This window comes from Candoia aspera, chromosome 8, assembly GCF_035149785.1.
Source record: "Candoia aspera isolate rCanAsp1 chromosome 8, rCanAsp1.hap2, whole genome shotgun sequence".
Classification (NCBI taxonomy): Eukaryota; Metazoa; Chordata; class Lepidosauria; order Squamata; family Boidae; genus Candoia; species Candoia aspera.
Genome location: NC_086160.1, coordinates 74168968 through 74192370, shown reverse-complemented (window position 1 = coordinate 74192370; position 23403 = coordinate 74168968). Strand labels below are relative to the sequence as shown.

The 23403-nt window shown below is 43.5% G+C and overlaps 1 protein-coding gene across 3 annotated transcripts in view; it reads left to right on the top strand.

Annotated features, from left to right (window-relative positions):
• SLC4A11 (solute carrier family 4 member 11) overlaps positions 1-23403 on the top strand; it is a 143740-nt gene that overhangs the window by 97156 nt on the left and 23181 nt on the right. For 2 of the 3 annotated variants that reach the window (XM_063309599.1, XM_063309601.1), the window contains 6 exons: positions 691-775; positions 6661-6786; positions 10284-10397; positions 11245-11377; positions 13439-13512; positions 22284-22500. In XM_063309599.1, coding sequence (XP_063165669.1) covers positions 691-775; positions 6661-6786; positions 10284-10397; positions 11245-11377; positions 13439-13512; positions 22284-22500 — 749 coding nt within the window. The remainder of the gene's footprint in view (positions 1-690; positions 776-6660; positions 6787-10283; positions 10398-11244; positions 11378-13438; positions 13513-22283; positions 22501-23403) is intronic. The other variant, XM_063309600.1, reaches the window with a different exon arrangement.

The window sequence follows — 23403 nt, the reverse complement described above, 5'->3', positions numbered from 1 at the left end:
AAGTGGCTCTGTCTGTCTGTCTGTCAGTCAGTCAGTCAGTCAGTCAAATTTCCATCACTGCCCATCTCCCCCAAAAGGGGGACTCTGGGCGGTTTACAATAAAATTGACAGTTAAAACCATAAAACACATAAATTACAGCACAAACGACCAATATAAATAAAGAATAAATAGATATAAAATCCAAGTAGCGATAAGATCTCGTTCAGTAGGGAGGGCACTGTGGTGCCAGCCACCCCCAGGAAGAACTATTGCCCTTCCCATTGCCTCCTTCCTAGGGCTGAGAGAGAGGGACTGGCCCAAAGTCACCCAGCTGGCTTCGTGCCTCAGGTAGGACTAGAACTCACAGTCTCCCAGTTTCTAGCCTGGAGCCTTAACCGCTACACCAAGCTGGCCTTCCAGCCAGCAAATAACAGAAAGGAGCTTGGCCCATATGCTGACGGTGGTTTTGATGGATTTGAGTGCAGCAAATCCAACCTTGCCTTTTGGTGCATCTTGAGATCTGACAGCTGTCTGAGGACTCCGTCACTCACCATCTAAGTTCTTCTAAGCATACGGCGCTCTGTTACCGTTTCTCTGAATTCAGCCAGGCCGCTGGCTTTCCCGTCTGGCTGGAGAAGGCCTGCTCTCTCTTTCCTTCAACAATAGATGAGCGTTTTTGAACTGAAATAACATTTCCTTCCTTTCTTTAGCTCCATGAGTTCTTCAATGTTGGCAAGGGGATTTTTGATGACATTGCACGAAGATTTCCAGTGTACGCTTTGGACTTCACTGATGGTAGGTGAGCTGTTGTTTATGGAAAAAGGGGTCCGTCTGGAGTCCACATTGTACTGTGTCCTGTTTACAGATGTCTGACATCTCTGTCTTGTTGAAAGGATAATTGAACGCCGGGGCACTGGTGGGCTGGATTTAGCAAGGATTCCCAATGTCTTCAGCCAAAGGTGGTGCCCTGTGACCCATCAAGGGTTATCCACATGTAAAAAGAAGTTTATATGCAAAGACAAAACACAATATTATTATCACATTAGCAGAATCACATTTTAAATATACTTTGTTATCCCAATGGTCTTATAAATTTAATCTGGCCATGAGATGCCAGCAGAGTGTCTGCTTCAACCTCCTCCCAGCTGTTCTTTCTTCAAACACAGCCCAATTCCTACCCAACTTCTTCATCAAGTGACATCAAGCAAAGGGCAGTTGTATTAGATTCCTGCACTAGGAGCAGGTTGGCTTGGGTGAAGCTCAAGGTCCCTGGAGAGGGTTCCAAGCCTTCCATTCTGTGATTCCAGATATTATAATTCTTCAACCTGGAGCTTTGTCTCTGTCTTAGACTACAGCTCCCATTATCATTGGCTGCGCTGGCTAGGAATTGTTGTCGAGTACATCTAGAAAACACCAAGGGAGGAAAAGCTGTTGAAAGAAATATTCTGCCTGAGCAATCCTTTTCTGTTCCATTTTATCATGAGCAAGTAGTTTCTCAAGCAACATGCCATCTTCAAGGTTAACGCTCTTGACGGGTGATCTTAAATCAGCATGTAAAACCAAGCCAAAAGACCTTAAGGCGGTGTTTCTCAACTGTGGCAACTTTAAGACACATGGACTTCAACTCCCAGATTTCCCCAGCCAGCCTTAGAAAGAGGAGGTATCCTATAGATTTACCGTGCACACCTCTAGAGTAAAAGTGCAGCTGGCTGGGTACCCGTGGCCCACCTACCTTCCCTTTGGAACACTGTCGCTGATGAAGGTTGGAATCCATAAGCGTGGTGTATGAGCTACCTTCCCATGTTCTGGGAATGGGTTATGCAATCCGTGTGTCATGCGCTGCCTGCCGCCGAGTAAACCACAGACACTGATTTCAGGGAAGAGCAGGTTCCGGTTTATTACAGCGTAGTGCTAGACGTGAAAAAAGCTGAGAGTGAAGGGAGCGCGCCGGTGCGGGGTTTAAATAGCCCGCGCCGGTCAGCGCCCCTCCTACGTCGGTTTGCGTCATCCCCCCTTTGTCCTGCATGCTTCCGTGCCGGTAGGTGAAGGGTTGCGGGGCCCCTGCCGGTGCCCCGGGCTTGCCCATGATCGGTTCCTTTCTCCGGCCGGTGATTGCTGTCAGCTGGGCGATCTCCGTTGCGCTATGCTGACAGCTTCAGGTGTGCCTTGTGACCCGCCCTGTCTTTTGTCTTTCCTTCCTCTTCTTTTGTGACTCGATGGCTGGGTCGTCCGGCCGGGGACCTTCCCTTCTCCTCGGGGTCTGTGTCTTTTGTTGTGCGTGCTTTGCTTATCCTAAATCCCTTCCCCTGCTTGATAGGTATTGCCATGTGTGCCGTTGTGCTGATGCCTTCAGCTCAACGGCACTCATGACACCGTGGCTTCCTTACATGCACATCTTAACAGTTCAGGATTTCGTACATCAGCGTGTGATAGAAAGGAACTCAGCTTTCTGACTTCTTGGCCTCAATCCTTCTTTTGGTTCTGTGTCCATGCTTCCAGTGAAAGTGGCCTTGGAGGTTGCAGTCTGAGAGACCAAAATTCAGATTATTTGTTTCTCAAGTAATGCTGGTCTAAGTAGAGAAATTGATCTTAGAATCATAGAATTGTAGAGTTGGAAGGATCCGCAAGGATCATCTTGTTCAACCATCTGCAATTTGTAGGAAGACCAGTGATGTCTCTCAGTGCTAGTGATGGCTAGCAGCAGCAAAAGAGCTGGACCTCTAATTGTCTTGGAGAAACAGAACCTCAAGGAAGATTTCTGGTGGTGGGTTGTCATGTTCTGATGGGGGCTGAGTTCTATTCTCTCTTTTTTTCCTCTACATATTTTTCCTTTCTCAAGAAAAGCTAAGAATAAAAGAAAATAATGTGACCTTCATATGGAAGTGAGTAAAAAAAAATGCTATTCTTATGGATGGTTAATATCAACTATTCTAACCATCCATACAATTGGCATTTTTACTCACTTCCAGTTACAACAAAACATGGGATACATAACACACACAGACACGGGCATGCACTTATAGTAAGATAATCAAATGGTGGCATAATTAAATTCTACCGATACTTGTCAGTGCAATTTAATTTTTTTTTTTAAATTAAAAGATTCCCTGAAATGCAAGGAAAAGTTGAATGTTATTTCCCCCATTAAGAGAAATGCTTCTCTGTAGCATTAAAAAACCTGCTTTTTTTCCTGCTGGAAGTTGTTGCTGATCTAGTTAATGCGTCTCCCATATTTCCACTGTGCCGCTGCTTCATAAATTCACAATAATTCACAGTGATCATAAATCCAAGCTAATAATAAATCAGCTTTTGGGGCGTGTGGCAAAATTTGTGATGAGTTGGTCTGCTTCTTTGGTTTTCCTTTGAACGTGTGTATGAGTGTGCGCGTGCGTGCAATCACACGGGTGGGTAGTGTTCCCTTTTGTAAGAAGAGAATAGATAAAAAAAGCAGGACCTGCCAATCAGTGGAAGCTTTCAAGGGTTCTGGTTCTTACCGTTTTCCTGTCCGGCAACCTTTTCTTCCCCCTGTCTCGGCCCCAAATCCGTACTCAGCTTTTTTCATCAGCAGCTTTTGGCAGGAAGGAGGAAATGTTCCAGTCGGATCTTCTGCCCTCTGTTTATGTTCAGGAAAACCAGGCCCAGGGTTGCTTAGTTACTCAAAGGAGTTCTTCCTTACAATTTCATGTCAGGGTACGAGCCACAAAATACCATTTCTTCTCAAATACGGCACTTCCGTAGGGGTCTCAAAGGAAATATTTGTGGTGCTTTAAGATGGTTTCATTTTTCATAGGCTTTGGTCTCTATTTCTGGCACAAAGTTTGGTCACCAGGAGAGGGTTAGACTAGATGATCTTTGTGGTTGTGGTCCCTTCCAACCCTACCCTTCACTTTCAAGGTGCACCAGCTTTATTAAGGCATAAGCTTCGTGAGTCGCTCAACAAAGTTAATGCGTTAATAATGTTGGTTTATCTTGAAGACGCTACCAGATTCCATGTCATTTTTGTTGCTGTAGAACAGTGTTCCTCACCCTCAGCAACTTTTAAGATGTGTGGACTTTCAACTCCCAGAATTCTGCAGCCAGCCATGCTGGCTAGGGAATTCTGGGAATTGAAGTCCACACTTCTTAAAAGTTGCTGAGGATGAGAAACACTGCTGTAGACTTTCATGGCTCTGCCCTCATCTATATTGGTTATATCTGTTCCATGTCTGGTCCGTAACTGGTGTGGGTTTTCTCCTTGCTCAGCCTCAGGCAAGGTCGGTTTGATTTATTTATTTATTCGTCCATTCATTCAATTATATAGCTGCCCCTCTGGGTGGCTCACAGCAATTAAAGCTACTTACACTCTTTCTCTCTTTTTGGAATATGAATGTTATTTTTTATTTCATTAAACTTCAAAAATACACAACTAATACTCCCTTTAAAAGCCTTAGTCGTTTATACATTGTAAGAAATGTGCAGATTGCAAACCAAAAAACCCTAGGCTGTTTCTTATTTAGATGCATACTATATGGTGAAAATAAACAAACAAAACAAACAAACAAATAAATATATAAACACCTATGCTAAACTACCTAGAAAACAACAAAAACTCCTAAAAATTTGGGGGGGGGATGAGAAAAGCAAATGTAACTGACAAAAACTAAAAAAATAACCATCTAAATTAAATCTTTTGCCTCCATTTAATATTTATGTACAGGTATGGTGTGAGTATGTGTGTGTGTGTATATACGTACACCGTTTTAATATATATGCACAGATATATACAGTATGTGTGTGGGTGTATCAGATAATTGAAACTATAAAGCTTTATTCCATTTTTTCAGTGTTACGATTACATTTTTAAACAATTGAACCCAGGCCTCCAAAGATGCATTAAAAAAAAATCAAGATGATGGCCACAACCACACGGCACACTGAAAGGGGCGGGCCTTTGGCATGCAGTCATGGCTGTCATCTTGACTTTTTTGACACTCGCCCCCCCCTTTCCCTCCAAGGGAGCCCCTGTATTGAATCATATTGCCTGGTCAGTGTCTGTCTTGCCTGTCCTTCAGTATGTATCTTCTGCAGTGTGAAATATACCCTGATTCCTCTTCAGTAGGCATTGATTAAAGTGGTATCCATTTGAAGTATATGTGCAGGGTAATGCTGATAGGCCATTTTATAATATGATAGTATGTATGGTCTTACTGAGTGGGAAAGACCTCTTAGAGCTGCTGATTAGTTCTGTGAAATTGGCTTCTTTCAAAACGTGGTACATCTGCTCTGCCACGTTTGGGATTTTCCTGCTTTGTCTCCTGGCCTGCAGTCCTGGACCACAGCCCCAAAATCTCACTGGCAGCACCATGCTCTGTACAGCATAGCACCGGAACCTCATTGAGACGCTTCTGAGCTTCTCCTCCAAACAATGAAAGGATGTTCTATGTGCAAAGTCATCCAAACTGAAGTATGATGGAATTAGAAGAAATGCTTGGTTTAGGTGGGCAACCCCAAGTTTTGCCCTCTGGCGCACAAAAATGTATTGTCTTCTTAGAAACGCAGAGCTACCGTTCCATTATAGGAGAGAAAGCGGAAGGCTATTTTTCTGTTTTCTGTCTCCACTCCTTCATCCAGCATAACCCCATTTTTAATTTTATTGGTCACAATGGAAAATGAGGGAGTGTTGAAGATCCAGCATTTCTAAAGATAATAAGTACGAGTGGGGCTCTGGAACGTAGATCAACAACCTTAGAGTGCCATTTGAAGGCTCAAAGAAAATAGAACTTAGTTTCTAAAAACTTTTCTCATTGTGCTATACTGTAAAAGCTCTGGATCAGGAATGATTACTGCCCATAATAGGATGCCATATTTCTGTTTTATCCAGATGTTGCCAGACGATAGATCTTACCTGTGTTGCTGACTGTTGATCCTAGTAGTTGGGGATGGTGAAAGTTGGAATTCGGCAATTTGTAGTTGGTAAAGATTTAATTAAGCTATAGAGAAAAAAATTACACCTGAATTTTTCCCCCAATTGGAAAATATTGGAGAATTCCATGATTCGGGAATCAGTGTGACTAGCAAGCAAGATATATTTTAAATCACTCAATCAAATCTTTATTTCGGTCACAGACTGGCATAAAATAGGATCAGGAAAAATCACACTTATTTCAATAACGGCACTGAAACAAAATAAAATAAAAAGTAACTAAAAGCTGTGAGTGCTAACACAACTCTATAAGATTAAAACACCAAGATAAATTTATAAAAGTTCTTAATACTAAGGCTATGTACTAAAAGGAGGGCTCTGAAGGCCACAAAAAAGATGTAAAAACAGATAAACATAAAAAAAATAGAATTAAAGAGAAGTTCTTGGTTAGTTTACCCATGCTGAGTACCCTTAATTATTTGTTTGCAATTTTTTATTGTTTCCAGGCAAAATCTAGTGATGTTGTATATAATAAACAGTACCTGATCTAAGAGGGAAAAAATCAAGAGGAAAACTTTTATTATGACTTGTAACAGGTGTCAATAAAGGAAGAAAGAATGTTTTTCAACTACATTGGTATTAGGGGCAGTGAAAAAGCACATGTGTGATGGTCTCAATAGCATTTGAGCTACTGAGCTGACTATAGTTCCCAGAATTCCTTAGGCACACATCTGGGTCATTTCCATGTTTTTAATCCACTATTTGGGCTTTATTTTAGGCATTATCGGCAACAACAAAGCGATAGGGAAATATATCACCACCATGATCTTTCTCTATTTCGCCTGCCTCCTGCCAACCATCGCGTTCGGGTCCCTAAATGATGAAAACACAGAAGGGGTCATTGGTGAGTTGGCCTTCCCTCGTTTAAGGAGGGGTTACTACAGGGGGCTGAGTATTGGGGAAATCCCTACTTAAGCCTTGTGGATGTGTCTGTATAGAAGAAGCCGTCCTTCTCAACCGAAAAGCATGGGTTATAGCGGCCTCTCCCAACTTTTCCCCACAATGCTGCCCATCATCCCCAGTCAGTACCACATGTGGAAGCACACTCCCCAAGGATCTTTCACAAGTCACCAGCCAGGGTACGTCCTTGCTTCGCACCATGTTTCATCACGCCTAATTTGGATGCAAGAAGGCATCTCAGTGGCTCTTCTTCCATGAAGGAGTGCTCATAGCAAGGGGAGCTGTACCCACATCAACCCCTATTTTGGTAAAAGCAATTAGAAAGTTAAGGCTTGGCTAACAAGGATGGGAAAGGGAAAGAAAAAGGCCCAATTCTAGCATCCCCGGTACGAAACCTGGGGGGGAGGACCCCCTTTCCGGTACCGATGGTGCTCCATCAGCCTTAGTGAGGTCATTCCGTTGCCTCTCTCACTTTTATGGTCAACCCCATGTGTTGATCCTGCAGAAACAGAACAAGGCTTCCTCCTTAGCCTCTTCTCTTCATTTTTCCTTTCTCATATCTCTCCTCTTTCTCACCCTGCAGTTTAAGTTGGCAGTTGTTTCATGGTCAGCCCTCTGCACCTGCCTAGAGCAGCTTTGCCATCCTTGTTGCCAACTTAAACATCAGCTGAGGTTGGGAAAGGCTCATTGGAGAACCAGCCGCCAGCTGTCTGTCCCGGCCTTTCTAAGCATGTAAGCATGCCCTGCTTTTTTTTTTTTTTACTGTTTTTTATCGTTTTATCATGGCAAACACTGGATCTGGAATGTGGCGTCTTCCAAAGCCAGATCAGCCATTCCAGGGTCAGAATCTTTAGCAGTTGAAGGTTTTGCACATGCCTGGTTTATTCCCACTTAGCTTCCTCCCGGACTAGGTTGGATTCTCCCACCACTGCCGTAGCAAAGCTGGACATCTGCTGCTCAAACAGAGAGCAGTCTGATCTCTCTGCTGAGGCTGCTCACTTAGATTTCAACTTTATCCCTAACTTTAGACTGCAGGTGATCATGTTTGTGATTTAAATGCTCTTTCATTAAATGGTCATGTCAGAAACAAAGGCGATAGAGTCGCCTTCCCCTCGATGTATCTTCTCTATTTCAGGTATTTTTTTTAATAAATGTGTCTGAACCTTTAGTCCAACAGTGTTTTCCTCATGCATTCATAAGTTGTGTATCCAGACCTCCAAAACAGCTGTTAGGGTTCAACTCTTGTTCCTCCCAAATGTTTACTTTTTTCACCGTAGCTAAGTCACCCACGCTTCCTCCCCATATTCTGAACTCTGAGGCACCCTGGAAGCAAGCTCTACAATTTTTACTTTATTTTTAATGAAGTTTAGTTTTCTTTATAACATGTGAGATTGGTTTATCTCCAAAGGGGAAAGGGCTGATTCCTTAGTCATACACCTCAATGCTCGATGGCCAGGAGGTGGCATTAGAGTGATTATTATATTTTATTTTTTCATGTTTACCCAATAATTGCAGAAAGTAACACAGGCTATGGGACCCCTATCCCTTTCACAAACTGGGGTTAATGGGAGAAAAAGATAAAGGCATCCCCCTGGAAAACAGATGGTGGCAACGAGAACTACCACAGGTCTACCCTGAGGGACAAGAGGCACGGCCAGGGCTTCGGGGACAGCACCTCTGAGACTTCCACCCATCTTCTAGGGAGTGCCTCATCCGGTGTCCTCTCTCAGCATGTGAGAGAGATAGGATTCCCCCACCCTGTGTTATTTTCTGGCAGTTTAAAGGAGAATAAATTAAATTCTATAGTGCCACTTCCTGGCCCTCTAGTGCTAGGGAAATAAGCCCATCTACTATATCGCTCCTTGTGGGAAGATCCTCTGCATCCAAGATAATCCTGATTACCGGCACTGCCAGCAGTGAAGCCAACTTGGATGAGGGTCTACCGCACAGGATACTTTAATCATCCTTCCTCGGCCAAGCGCATTGCATATATTCCAGACAGTGGAGTTGTGGGTTTGGTAATCCAACCCATATGGAGAGCACAGATCCCTGAGTTTTATATTACACACTCTGTATAATGATCAAACTCCGATCCTTCTGTGTGTGCAAGATGAAGCAGTCCATAATGGTGACGTTGTACCCCAGCGTTTCAGGCATTTAAAGGGTGAAGCTAAAAAAAGTTGACACAGTTTTTGCAGTGTCACTGCTGTGAAATAATTTAGTTACTGGAGGGCACAGCTGAGAATGTGGGAACAGCCTCCTTTAAAAAGGTTGCTGCTGTTCAGAGTTTTGTGCCCAGCTAATGCAATTTCTGTGCCCAATGCAGCATTCTTACACTTGCTGAATCTGTTGGGAAGAACAAGCAGGTTTGCATAATTGGGCTGTAGCCTTTGCATTCACACCCTACAAAATTTAATTTGCAAATAACCCCATCAATTGATTAGGCAGTACTCGGAACAGGACGTCTGTGTGTTTAATTATTTGCAGAATGTATTTTCCATTAAAAACCTGATAAAATGGTGGTGTGCAGAAATGAGGAGACAAGCATTTCAATGAATGACGATACAACTGTCGTTAAAACCAGAGACTGTTCTAAAACTAAATAAAAGGCAGTAGCAAGATGTTAAAAAACGCTTAAAAACAGTCTTCCCCCAAAAGAAAAACAAAAACGTTTGTTGGAATAAGACCAGCAATTCTTACCTTTATTTATTCTGCTTTGCTAATTCTGCCCAAAGTACCGGAAATTCCATCTTTCTGGTTTCCGACGTTATAAAAGACAAGAACTGCCTATCTTGCTGAGCTATAAGGACAGAATCTTGCTGAGAACCCCCCCACCCACTCCCCGGAAAACCTAGAGGAGCCTGAGGTTGTAGCTAGACATTGTTTATCCCTGGATGCTCCGTTTTAAAGATTTTTAACAAAACGCAGTTTGCAGAGGAAGGGGGAAAAAAAGTCCTTCTCCATCATCTCCCATGGTAGATTTCAGCGACCATAATTCCCAGCAACGTGATGCTCCTATAGAGGAGCAATACCGTTTGTATGGCTCATAGTGTCAATGAATGACTGACGGCCAATGTTTTGGGGGAGCACCATGCTGGGAAACGATGAGATCATATTTTTTGGAAAGGGAGCCTTGCTGTGTGACTCTGTTCTTGCCCCACATTGCCTGTGGTCTGTGAGGAAGATGAATGTATTGCATCCACCAGAGTTTGGTCAAAAAAGTCAAGATGGAGGCCACGACTGTGCGATCAAAGCTCTGCCTTTGTGTGCAGCGCCACCTTGACTTTTTGACCACGCCTTCTGGACCCTCTTGGCACCAGCACATAATGAATTATTCCCAACCCCTTCCAGGATCTTGTGGTTTAATGCGGGCCGGCTTCAGCCACCCTCTGATTTTTTTTCCGGTGTTGTCTTCTGCCCCCTCCCCGTTTTTATTTCCAGATGTGCAAAAATCTATCGTTGGCCAGTGCATTGGTGGCCTGCTTTATGCGCTGTTCTCTGGCCAGCCACTTGTAGTGCTTTTAACGACAGCTCCTTTGGCGCTGTACATCAATGGTGAGTTTGTCACGCCACCTCGCTCGTGTCTCTGCGTTTCGGGGTTCTCAGAAGGGACAGCCTTTAGAGCACCACCGAGACGCTCAGATCTCCTTACCGCCAGTGCTTCCTTCTGCACAGTCCTTGTCCCTCCTGCCCGTCCCCTTTGGTCAGCATCCCTCTTTGATGTTTAAACTCATCTCATGCTCAGTTCTGAGCCATCTCTTCTTCCGCTGTGCTGCGTACGGCCTTTGCTTCCAATCTGAAGAGGCGGAGGAAAACCCCCGGGTGCGAATGTGGCCCTTCTGTCCCAGGTGTTAGAACAGGTTCAGTTTCAGATTGCTGAGGGTCGGAAGTTTGAGTGCCCCTTACTGTTTGCAACACTCACGGGACTTTAGCACATCTGGGTGAAGAATTCCAAACAAGCTCTTTCCCTGTTGTGTAGATCTTCTGCATACAGAAAACAGTGGTCTTCCATGATTTGGTTCCATTGCCTGCCCAACTGATCTCCTGGGGTTCCTTGAAGGTCCAGGTCACATAACCCTGGCGCGGTTGCAAGGCCAGGTCGCGTCAGTGGCCCATCACTGGGCGCCCATCAGTTGCATCCCAACGTTTTCTTCCCGTTCCTACATCTTCAAGTGTACCATCTCCAAACTGCTGGTGCATTTATTAAGTCCTTCCCTATTAAGACTTTCTCCCCAATTTGGGGGGTGGGAGTGGTATTGGTATTTCTGCAGGTTTTAAAGTCCCTGCAAATTGGCCAATAATACTTCCTTGCATGTGGAAGATGTCATTTTCTCTATGGAAAGATGATCGCTCAGCAGCTGCAACGCATCTCCGTTTATCTGTGTTGCTTTCTTATTTCCAGTGATCAAAGGAATCTGTTCTGACTACAACTTGGAGTTCCGTGCGTTTTATGCTTGGGTTGGACTCTGGAACAGCTTCTTCCTCATGCTCTACTCTCTCTTCAATTTCAGTCTTGTAATGAAGCTCTTTAAAAGGTAAGAAATGCATCATTTTGCAGGTGGGAGACTTTTGTTGTTGTTGTTGTTATTGCTGCCCATCTCACACAGCGACCCTGGGCAGCTTGCAGATTTAAGATCAGTACAAAAACCTTCAGAGTCCCCTTTTGGGGGAGATGGATGGTGATAGAAATTTGAAAAATAAATAAATAAAAACATAAAAACATAATATAAAACATAGCAATACCCACAGCAGTTGAGGAACCAAACTAGTCTAAACAAAACAATACAGGTCGTCCTCAGTTAGCAACTGCCTCATTTAGTGACTGTTCACAGATACGACAGTGATGAAAAAGTAACTTTACAACCAATCCTCGCACTGATAACCTTTACAGGTCTGCAAAGCAAAGGAAAGCTGAAGTCAGATCAGAAGCACAGTCGCAGTTTCACTTAGTGACCACTTCACTTAACGACTAAGTTACCAGTCCCAATTGTGGTCGCTGAATGAGGACGACCTGTAAGCACATCACGGGCTCCCACTAACACTCCGACCTCCAAACCCCAGGACCGGGACCCAGAGATGTACATGGGTCCTGGTTCTTTCAGAGCAGTTCAAAAAATTCTGCCAGTTGCTGTTTTCGTCCATGCGTTAGCCTGATTTCCTTTGCCAAAAAAGCAGGCTGTGAAGGTTTTTAAAGGGGAATACATTCATATCAAATGGTTTATTCAGATGTCATGCACACATACAGTTGAGAAAGCTGAGCGTAGACATCCACTGTGGGAAGTTGATGGAGTGACAGGTGAAGCACCACCCCTTTTGTACATGCATCATGATCTTTCACAAACATATGTGCGTGTGTCGTGATGCTCACTTTGCCATTCTGATTTCAGTGATGCCTCCATTCCTTGGGGTGGTGTTACCTCCACAAGTGGATTGTCACAACTGTAGCTGGAAATTAAGCCAGCAACTCAGATTGAGAAGCCATGATTTGAAGTCTGTAAGCCCTGGCCTGTGCCAGCTATGGTTTGATAAGATGCCTGACGATTAATCATACTTGGAGGCAGAGTCAGTTGCATCATGGAGAAGGGAGTGAATCTGCAATCCTGAGCAGGAAATGACTTTAAAAAAAAAAAAGAGAGAGAAGTGACTCTAATCCATGATTTCCTTAGGATCCTTAGTAACTTTGACCGTGATTTGGGTTATGAACAGTGGTTATGAACAAGCCATGATTGGGTATGACATCTGCACTAAGACTGGATACGCAGCCTTTGAAGGAGGGCAGTTCTTTGATGTTCCAACACTTCAGAATGAAGTACAGCTAGCCCTCGCTTAACAACCATTCTTTTAGTGATGGTTTGGACTTATGACAGTGCTGGAAAAAACTACTTATGGCCAGTCCTCACACTTACAACCATCACAGCGTCCCCGCAGTCATGTGATCATGATTTGGGCACTTGGCAACCAGTTCACATTTATGACCATCACAGCATCCCATGGTCACCTGATTGCCATTTTTGACCTTCCCAGCCAGCTTCTGGCAAGCAAAATCAATGGGGAACCACATAATTCGCTTAACAACTACATGGTTCACTTAATGTCCGTGATGATTTACTTAACCACCACCACAAAAACGGTCATAAAATTGGGTCAGAGTCACTTAATGACCACTTCACGTAGCAACCAAAATTCCTGTCTCAGTTGTGGTTGTTAAAGTGAAGACTAACTGTGGGAACTATTACAACAGATCAGTGTTTCTCAACCTCAGCAACTTTAAGATGTGTGGATTTCAACTCCCAGAATTCTCCAGCTGGCCGTTCTCCATTCTGGGAGTTGAAGTCAACATACCTTAAAATTGCTAAGGTTGAGAAACACAGTAATTGATGAATCCAACCCACTTCCATGTATTATGACTAAAAATTGAGACTTCTACAAATAAAATATTGGGTATGACTGAACGTTGCATCTGCTGAGCTGTTTATTTCCCTGGGAAAAGGTGCTTCAAAATGTGTTGGGATCTTTCGAATGCTCAGAGATATTTGGTGTCATTTCTGGCATTTTTGTTGATGATCTTCTTCTGTTGTGTGTGTGTGTTTTCGTAGGTCAACAGAAGAAATCATTGCACTTTTTATCTCTATCACTTTCGTGCTTGATGCCATTAAAGGAATCACAAAAGGTAAATCTGGCAGCATTTTTTGTTCTTATGCAGAGCAGACAATCCTGCAGAAAGCAATATTGCAAATGCTTGGATCTAAGACTCTTAACAGTGAGCAGCATGGTTGGCTGAAAAGCAGATTTTGCTTTCAGGTTAGGCTAACCACCAAAAGTTGCAGTGCAAAGGAAATATAAGTCGAGTGGGGTGGGGGAGCACCATTCATAGAACTATAGAGTTGGAAAGTACCACAAGATTCATCTGGTGCAACCCTTGGCCATGTGCAGGAAAAGCAGTTAAACCATCCTTGAGAGGTGGCCTTCCATCCTCTTCTTCAAAACCTCCAGAGATGGAGAACTCACAGCCTCCACAGGTAGACTTTATCATTGTTGGACAGGTCATACCATCAAGAAGTTTCTCCTCACATTTAACAAAATCTAGGTAGCTGCAACTTTGTGCCCCTGATTTCTGGTCTTAGTTTCTGTGGCCATGGAAAATAATTCTTGACCATCTCTCCAGATGTACCTGGACACAGACAGCCATCATGTCTCTCCTCTGTCTTCCTTTCTCCAGATTGAACATCTTCTGCTTGTCCTCAGAGGGCATGTTTTCATGTCCCATGATCATCATCATTGCCCTCTTGCAGAACCTTTCTCTCTCGCAATCTCCTCTGAACACGTGATGCCCAGAGGCACAGATACAGTTGTAATCGAAATTATTCAACCCCTATTGCAAATTAGGTTGATTGTCAAAATGTACAGACTTTCAGCCGTTTGCAATGAACAAATCAAACAAAAGCAATTGAAATAGCTCAACACAACGAATGCTTCAAGTGGTGTCCCCAAATTCAACTGAAAATGCAACTTATGACTTTTCCAGTGTCAAAATTATTCAACCCCCTGAATAGAATCCGTCACAATAGCACACATACAGTATGCAAAACAGGTGTTGTCTCAAGCACACCTGATGCAACTAATCAGGGGCTTCATTAGTTGCACCAGGTGTGCTTTTGCTGGAACACAGGAAGTACCTGAACTGGCTAGGGGTTTGTTGAGTGTCACGTTTGACTGCATGTTAGAAAGACAGTCTGGCTAAGTCAAAAGAATGGTCCAAAAAGGTAAGAGAAGAGATCATCACCCTTCGCAAACAAGAAACAGGATACAAAAAGTTAGCCAAGGCACTGAATGTTCCTAGAGACACCGTTGGAAGCAGAGTTCGCAAGTTCAGAGTTGAAGGAACAGTGGTTACACTACCTGGATGGGGCAGAAAAAGGAAGCTGTCAATGGCTGCAACCAGATTTCTGAGAAGGCAGGTGGAGAGAAACCCTCGAGTGACTGCAAAAGACCTGCAGCAAGACGTGGTGGCAACAGGCACTGAGGTTTCAGTGAGCGCAGCAAGGCGTGTTCTAAACACAGAAGGTTTCCATGCCAGAACTCCAAGATGTACACCACTGCTGACCCAAAAGCACAAGAAAAGTCAGCTCCAGTATGCTCAAAATCATATAAATAAGCTACAGAAGTTTGGGGATTCTGTTCTGTGGAGTGATGAAACAAAACCGGAACTTTTCGGCCCGATGGATCAGCGGTATGTCTGGAGGAGGAAGAATGAAGCATACGCTGAAAAGAACGTTCTGCCTACAGTTGAGCATGGTGGTGGCTCAGTGATGCTCTGGGGTGCTTTGCATCCTCTGCCACTGGAAACCTGCAGCGTGTGGATGGCAAGATGGATTCATTGAAGTATCAGGAAATCCTAGGAGAAAACGTCATGCCATCTGTAAGGAAGCTGAAGCTTGGGCGTCCTCGGACCTTCCAACAGGACAATGATCCCAAGCATACCTCAAATTCCACTAAGGCTTGGATGCAGAAGAAGTCCAGGAAGATTCTACAGTGGCCACCACAGTCACCTGACTTGAACCCCATAGAAAATCTCTGGTGGGATTTGAAGAAGGCGGTTGCAGCACGCAAACCCAAGAATATTACTGAACCGGAGGCCATTGCTCATGAGGAATGGGCTACAATTCCTCAGGAACGCTGCCAGAAGCTGGTGTCTAGCTATGCATCTCGTTTGCATAACAGCAAAAAGGTGCTCTACTAAGTACTGAAGATGCTTGCCATGAAGGGGTTGAATAATTTTGAGACTGGAGAAGTCATGATAAGTTACATTCTCAGTTGACTTTGGGGACACCACTTGAAGCAGTCATTGTGTTGAGCTACTTCAATTGCTTTTGTTTGAGTTGTTCATGGCAAACAGCTGAAAGTCTGTACATTTTGACAATCAACCTGATTTGCAATGGGGGCTGAATAATTTTGATCACAACTGTAGGACTCCAGGTCTGGTCTCAGCAGTGCTGAGTAGAGAGGATGAATGACTTCATGTGTCTTGGGTAGGATCTAGTTGAGGTTCATCAGCATCTGGATGGCCACATCTGAATTCTGACATTGTTTGCTCACAAGGGCAGAGCAGAAGCTAAAGGATGCAGTGGAAAGAAGCTATAAGATAATTTATTAATCACCGGCATGCAACTGTATTGGTGCTATGGCTGAAATGTCCCCCGATAATGACAGTGGTCCTTCACTCGGTCCCTGTCTATAGTTTGCACCCCCAATTTTTAGAAAGATTGACGGGGAAACAAAGCAGTCCGTCCCTCAGCAAGGCTTGCAAGGTTAGATCGGCTCTCCCCATGCCCTCCCCCATTTTTAGCCACTCTTTGATTTCTGCCAAGGGGAGAATCAGTGGGCTCACCCTCAATGGGGAGGGCTGGAACATCATTATTTTCTTCTTCAAAGGAGAGCGATCTGCCCATGAATATAATTTCCTCTCTTTCCTTTTTGCTGTCTCGGACCATGTGCCTCCTGTTTCACAGAACAATTTAAATACTTCATTTTCATTAATCTCTGATCTTTTTTAATGGCGCAGTTGCTTGGGAGTGCTTTCCATCCGTCCAGCTGCCCCATTTCCTTCTGAAAGGAAGATTAGTTGAATATTTCTTTTAATTCCTAAAGCTGTAATGCACCGGCAGGGGAAGGAAGGGGGGGGGCGGTGTTATCACATTATGGAAGGGGGAGAAAGAACAGGGAGTTCACGCTGCTGCCCATTCTTTTCAGCTGCCTAATTATATTTTGTTTTTCGAAGTTGGGATCCAGCTACCTACGCTGCTGTCCTGTTTGATCTTGACTTCTGCACTCTGCAGGAAATGGCCAGCAGCCGTTGAAGCAAACAAGAGAAGCTAATGGGATCAGAGGGACCTTAGATAACTCCCCCCAGCTAGGATAGTTTTGTTAGGACGTTGCAGCTGCTGAGGTGGATCACCTCTGCATGGAGGGAGACATTCAGCTGCCATGACGAATAGGGCTGTGGCCACAGAATATCACCACTAAATCCTTGCTAAGCGATCGCTCGCGCCAGTGGTTTCAGGGCTAAAGAGCGGTTACACCTTGCCTTGCAAAAGAATAATTCGGGGGTAGCTGAAATTTGGACTTTGGATGGAGCTAGGGGAGCCAAACTCCCTTCTTTAACTGTAAAACCTTAACCTTTTGATTTTAGCTTTTATTTTAGGAGAGAGAGGTGTCTTGAATCCTAAATTAGAGTAAAAAACAAAGGTGTTTTGCAAATGAGGCTTAAAAGAGCAGAGCAAAAAGACTTTAATTCTTTTTTTTTAAATTACAGCATTATTTAGCAATAAGACAGGATATACAGACATGCAGATATAGAGATCTATGTTCATTTCCCTCTTTTCAATAAAGAAATAAATAAAATTTAATAATTTTAAATAATAATAATAATAAAACACGAGTACTGTTGATGTAGCTTTTAAATCAACAGTGCCTGTTTTATTATTACTATTATTTAGTCTTACTCTAATCCCTTTAATTTATTTAAAACAAAGGTGTATTTCAAAGAAGATACTATCTGTGGATAAAGAAGTGATTCCTGAAGTTACACACTTATTAATAAATATAAGATTAATAAAAGATACTAAGCAGTGTATATTAAGTTTTTTTAAATATATAAAAAGATGTATAAATTTCTAAGTTTAATGCCATCATCTCCACTATATTATTGTTTATAAATGTTTAAAGAGAAAAGGGGGAAAAAACTAAAATTAATATGGGTAAATATTTAAATTTCCAATTTCCCCCTTCTTTGTGCTCCAACCAGTTTATAGTACCTGTTGGCATAAGCTTTAAAAACCATACTCTAAATGTTTGTTTTTACCTGGCTGTGTGATATGTAATATATATGGACGCCATTCCTGCTTAAATTTCGTTAAACTTCTAATATGTAGGAGAGACTTTAATTCTTGTATGTTATCCTCCATATTTGCCAAAGGCTCTGGTTGACTTCAGGAGCGAGTTTGTAGGACAATGGTGACAGTCTTTTCCATACAGTGAGACTTAGATTACGGTCTGCAGAATATTTCGAATTTGATCAATTTTTGATGTGAAGCACCCTGTCTTGAGGGGGCAAGGGAGCATCTTGATCATTTGGAAGGCAGACCCTCAGGGCCAGAATTACTTGAACGCCTAAAACAGACATTAGTTTAAGTAAATGGAGGTTGACTGTGTACATGGGAGTTGATGTGGTGCTTGACACTTATCCTGAAAACCACCTTCAAGTAAGCAAGAGTGGAATCTTAAAGATACAGGTCAAACTCAAGACAGCCATGCCATATCTTTAAGATCAAAAATAGAAAATGAATCTGTAACTGTATACAGGTAGTCCTTGTTGAACGACCAGTCATTCAGTGACCTTCAAAGTTGCAGCGGGGCTGAACAAGCGGGATTTATGAAGGGTCCTCGTAGTTGTGGCTGTCACAGTGTCCCCGCAGTCACGTGATCCTGATTCAGGTGCTTGGCAGCCAGCTCGCAATTACGATGTTGCAGTATCCTGCTTAGTGACGGAGCTGTCGGTCCCAGTTACCGTTGTTAAGCAAGGACTACCTGTATGTAGCAAAGGAAGTAAATTTTGATCCACACATCTCCAAAAGTGATTTAGCCAGAGGTCACTGAAGGGAATAAAAGAGTTGGACATGCTAGGAAGAGGTGAAAAGGAAGAGGGGACTTTTTATCATGTATGGTGGACTTGTGAAAGAGCAAAGAAATTTTGGGAGCAAATTCATACAATGATGCAAAAGATACTGTGGACTAGTATTACGATGAAACTGGAATGATTTCTATTAGGTTTTATGGACACTGAACTGGAAAAAAAATTGTTTAGTTGTTTATTCGCTCAGTTGCTTCCGACTCTTCGTGACTTCACGGACCAGCCCACGCCAGAGCTTCCTGTCGGTCGTCCACACCCCCAGCTCCCCCAGGGACGAGTCCGTCACCTCTAGAATATCATCCATCCACCTTGCCCTTGGTCAGCCCCTCTTCCTTTTGCCCTCCACTCTCCCTAGCATCATCATCTTCTCCAGGCTGTCCTGTCTTCTCATGATGTGGCCAAAGTATTTCAGTTTGGCCTTTAATATCATTCCCTCAAGTGAGCAGTCTGGCTTTATTTCCTGGAGGATGGACTGGTTTGATCTTCTCGCAGTCCAAGGCACTCTCAGAATTTTCCTCCAACACCATGGTTCAAAAGCATTGATCTTCCTTCGCTCAGCCTTCCTTATGGTCCAGCTCTCACAGCCATATGTTACTACGGGGAACACCATTGCTTTAACTATGCGGGCCTTTGTTGTCAGTGTGATGTCTCTGCTCTTAACTATTTTATTGAGATTTGTCGTTTAGCTGCAAGCCAGCTTTTGCACTTTCTTCTTTCACCTTCATCATAAGGCTCCTCAGTTCCTCTTCACTTTCAGCCATCAAAGTGGTATCATCTGCATATCTGAGATTGTTAACGTTTCTTCCAGCAATTTTAACTCCAGCCTTGGATTCCTCAAGCCCAGCTTGTCGCATGATGTGTTCTGCATACAAGTTGAATAGGTAGGGTGAGAGTATACAGCCCTGCCGTACTCCTTTCCCAATCTTAAACCAGTCCATTGTTCCATGGTCTGTTCTTACTGTTGCTACTTGGTCGTTACAGAGATTCTTCGGGAGGCAGACAAGATGACTTGGTATCCCCGTACCACTAAGAACTTGCCACAATTTGTTATGGTCCACACAGTCAAAGGCTTTAGAATAGTCAATAAAACAGAAATAGATGTTTTTCTGAAACTCCCTGGCTTTTTCCATTATCCATCGGATATTGGCAATTTGGTCCCTAGTTCCTCTGCCTTTTCTAAACCCAGCTTGTACATCTGGCAATTCTTGCTCCATGAATTGCTGAAGTCTACCTTGCAGGATCTTGAGCATTACCTTACTGGCATGTGAGATGAGTGCCACTGTTCGATAGTTTGAACATTCTTTAGTGTTTCCCTTTTTTGGTATGGGGATATAAGTTGATTTTTTCCAATCTGATGGCCATTCTTGTGTTTTCCAAATTTGCTGGCATATAGCATGCATTACCTTGACGGCATCATCTTGCAAGATTTTGAACAGTTCAGCTGGGATGCCATTGTCTCCTGCTGCCTTGTTATTAGCAATGTTTCTTAAGGCCCACTCAACCTCACTCTTCAGGATGTCTGGCTCTAGCTCACTGACCACACCGTCAAAGCTATCCCCAATATTGTTATCCTTCCTATACAGGTCTTCTGTATATTCTTGCCACCTTTTCTTGATCTCTTCTTCTTCTGATAGGTCCTTGCCATCTTTGTTTTTGATCATACCCATTTTGGCCTGGAATTTACCTCCGATGTTTCTAATTTTCTGGAAGAGGTCTCTTGTCCTTCCTATTCTATTGTCTTCTTCCACTTCCGCACATTGCTTGTTTAAAAATAATTCCTTATCTCTTCTGGCTAACCTCTGGAATTTTGCATTTAATTGGGCATATCTCCCCCTATCACTGTTGCCTTTTGCTTTCCTTCTTTCTTGGGCTACTTCTAGTGTCTCAACAGACAGCCATTTTGCCTTCTTGGTTTTCTCTTTCTTTGGGATGTATTTTGTTGCCGCCTCCTGAACAATGCTGCCAACTTCTGTCCAGAGTTCTTCCGGGACCCTATCTACTAAGTCCAGTCCCTTGAATCTATTCTTCACCTCCATTGCATATTCCTTGGGAATATTAGTGAGCTCATATCTAGCTGATCTGTGGGTCTTCCCTAATCTCTTTAGTCTGATCCTACATTGTGCAAGAAGAAGTTCGTGATCTGAACTACAGTCAGCTCCAGGTCTTGTTTTTACCGACTGTATAGATGTCCGCCACCTTTGGCTGCAAAGGATGTAGTCAATCTGATTTCGGTGTTGTCCATCTGGTGAAGTCCATGTATAAAGCCGTCTCTTAGGTTGTTGGAAGAGAGTGTTTGTTCTGCAGAGTGAGTTGTCTTGGCAAAATTCTATCAGGCTATGTCCTGCTTCGTTTTGTTCTCCCAGGCCATGCTTACCTGTAATTCCAGGTGTCATTTGACTGCCCACCTTAGCATTCCAGTCTCCTGTGATGAAAATAACATCTCTTTTAGGCGTGTTGTCCAGTAGGTGCTGCAGATCCTCATAGAACTGCTCTACTTCAGCTTCTTCAGCATCTGTGGTTGGGGCGTATATTTGGATCACTGTGATGTTAGATGGCTTGCCCTGAATTCGAATTGAGATCATTCTGTCGTTTTTTGGATTGTATCCAAGCACTGCTTTAGCCACTTTGCTATTAATTATGAAGGCTACTCCATTTCTTCTGTGGTCCTCTTGCCCACAGTAGTAGATCTGGTGGTCATTTGATGTGAAGTGGCCCATTCCAGTCCATTTCAGTTCACTGACGCCCAAAATGTCTATCTTTAATCTTGACATCTCCCCAATAACCACATCCTATTTGCCCTGGCTCGTAGATCTTACATTCCAGGTTCCAATGGTGTGTTGATCCTTAGAACATCGGATTCGCCGTTCACCACCAGCACCGTCGGCCGCTAGCCGTCCTTTCGGCTTTGAGCCAGCTGCGTCATCACGTCTGGGGCTAGTTGAGCTCATCCTCTGTTCCTCCCCAGTAGCATTTTGACCATCTTCCGACCTGGGGGTCTCATTTTCCGATGGTATCCTGACATATCTCTGGTTGTACCGATCCATTTAGTTTTCACGGCAAGAATACTGGGGTGGGTTGCCATTCCCTTCGCCGGGGATCGCATTTAGTCTGACCTCTCTGTCATGACCTTCCCGTCTTGGGTGGCCCTTCACGGTTCAGCTCATGGCATCATTGAGGTGCTCAAGCTCTAGCACTACGACAAGGTAACGATCCTTTGCTGAAGGGAAAAAAAATGGGAAACTAATATTGTATATGGCAACTGCGGCAAGATTATTGTATGCACGAAGATGGAAGAATAATGAAATACTCACAATGGAAGACTGGATTATAAAATTGACAAGAATGGAAATGGCAAAGCTGACCAGTTTGGTCAGGGAAAAACAATAACGACTTTTTAAAAGACTGGAAGCTTTACGTGGACCTTTTGTTGAAAGAAGACAAGACTGAATTGATGATTTACGGATTTGGGAGTAGAAAGGGTCAAAGAGGAAGGGGAAAAGATAAGATGGCAATTACTAGATAGAAAGAAGAGCAGAAGTCATAATTCTATGTTTTCTTTCCTTTTTATTTGCATTTCTTTTTCTTATTTTCTATATACTTTTTTCCCTTAATCTTCTTTTAATTTTGTATACTTTTATTGTATTGAAGCATTCTAATAAATATATGTACTGTATCTCTCTCTCTCAAAGAAAGAGGTGAAAAAAGATTTCTGCCTGTGTACCAGCCCTAAAAGTGTTTTCTTTTCTTTTCAGTTTTTACAAACTACTACCATGGCCCGAGACCACACAGCTTGTCCATCAATAACACCACCTTCTTGCTAAACATATCAACAGAACGTTCAACAATGGGAAACCAGAGCGATGGTCCTTCGGGGGCCACGCAGGAGGGGCGCGAAACCGCTGTTCTCAGTCTGATGCTGATGCTGGGGACACTGTGGCTTGGTCACACCCTGTATCAGTTCAAGAAAAGGTAAGCTGCTCCCTGCATATCAACAGACGCTGTGCGCAGGGCCCCGTGGCTGTTTCTCTACATCCATTTTGGGAGAATAGAGCAGAAACGGTGTAAGAGAATTCCGGGAGTTGGAGAAAGGAAAGCTATTTCAAAAAATACCAAAGAAAGAGGAGTTGGAGGTTTCAGAGGACTATTAGTCCTTCAGTGAAGGAATCAGGGGCAAAAGAGGTTCAAGCAATTCGCAGAGACTGTGCCAAAAAATGGCAAGATTAGTATCAGGACTGTAGCAACAATGCAAGATTCAGCCAGAGTTTCATTAATCAAATTTCATGCGAGGGGAAAAAAGGTTGGCCGTAGAATCTCGGAAACTGAATCAGTAAAACTCCAGCTATTAGTGACTACATGAAGGAGGGGTCTCTGTGAGTTGTTTGAACCCCTTTCCCCTGGATTCCTGCAATGAAGGACTGACCCCTCCTTTAAGAGGACCAAAAATCCATCTTTGTTCGCCATGTTTTGAAATACCGCCTTTAGTCACCGAGGGGTCTCTTGCAAACGGATTGCCAGTGACGTGCCTGGTTGCAATTCTGTTGACATCTTCAATGTTGTCACTTAGTTGGCAAAAACCTGGGCTGCGTGGGGTTTTCAATCTGTAAAAGGTCAAGGGAAGTCAAGGCTGGGACGTTTGACATGGTGTATGAGCAACACGTTAAGAAAGGCATGTTATAGCCAGTTTGGTGTAGAGCAGTGTTCCTCAACCTTGGCAACTTTAAGATGTGTGGACTTCAACTCCCAGAATTCCCCAGCCAGCCATGTAGAGGCTCCTTGCTCCCTCTCAGCCCAGTCCACTTCACAGCGTTGTTTTTGTGGGAGAAATAGGAGGAGGGAGCTTGTTCACGGCTACAAAATAAAGGGAGGAATATA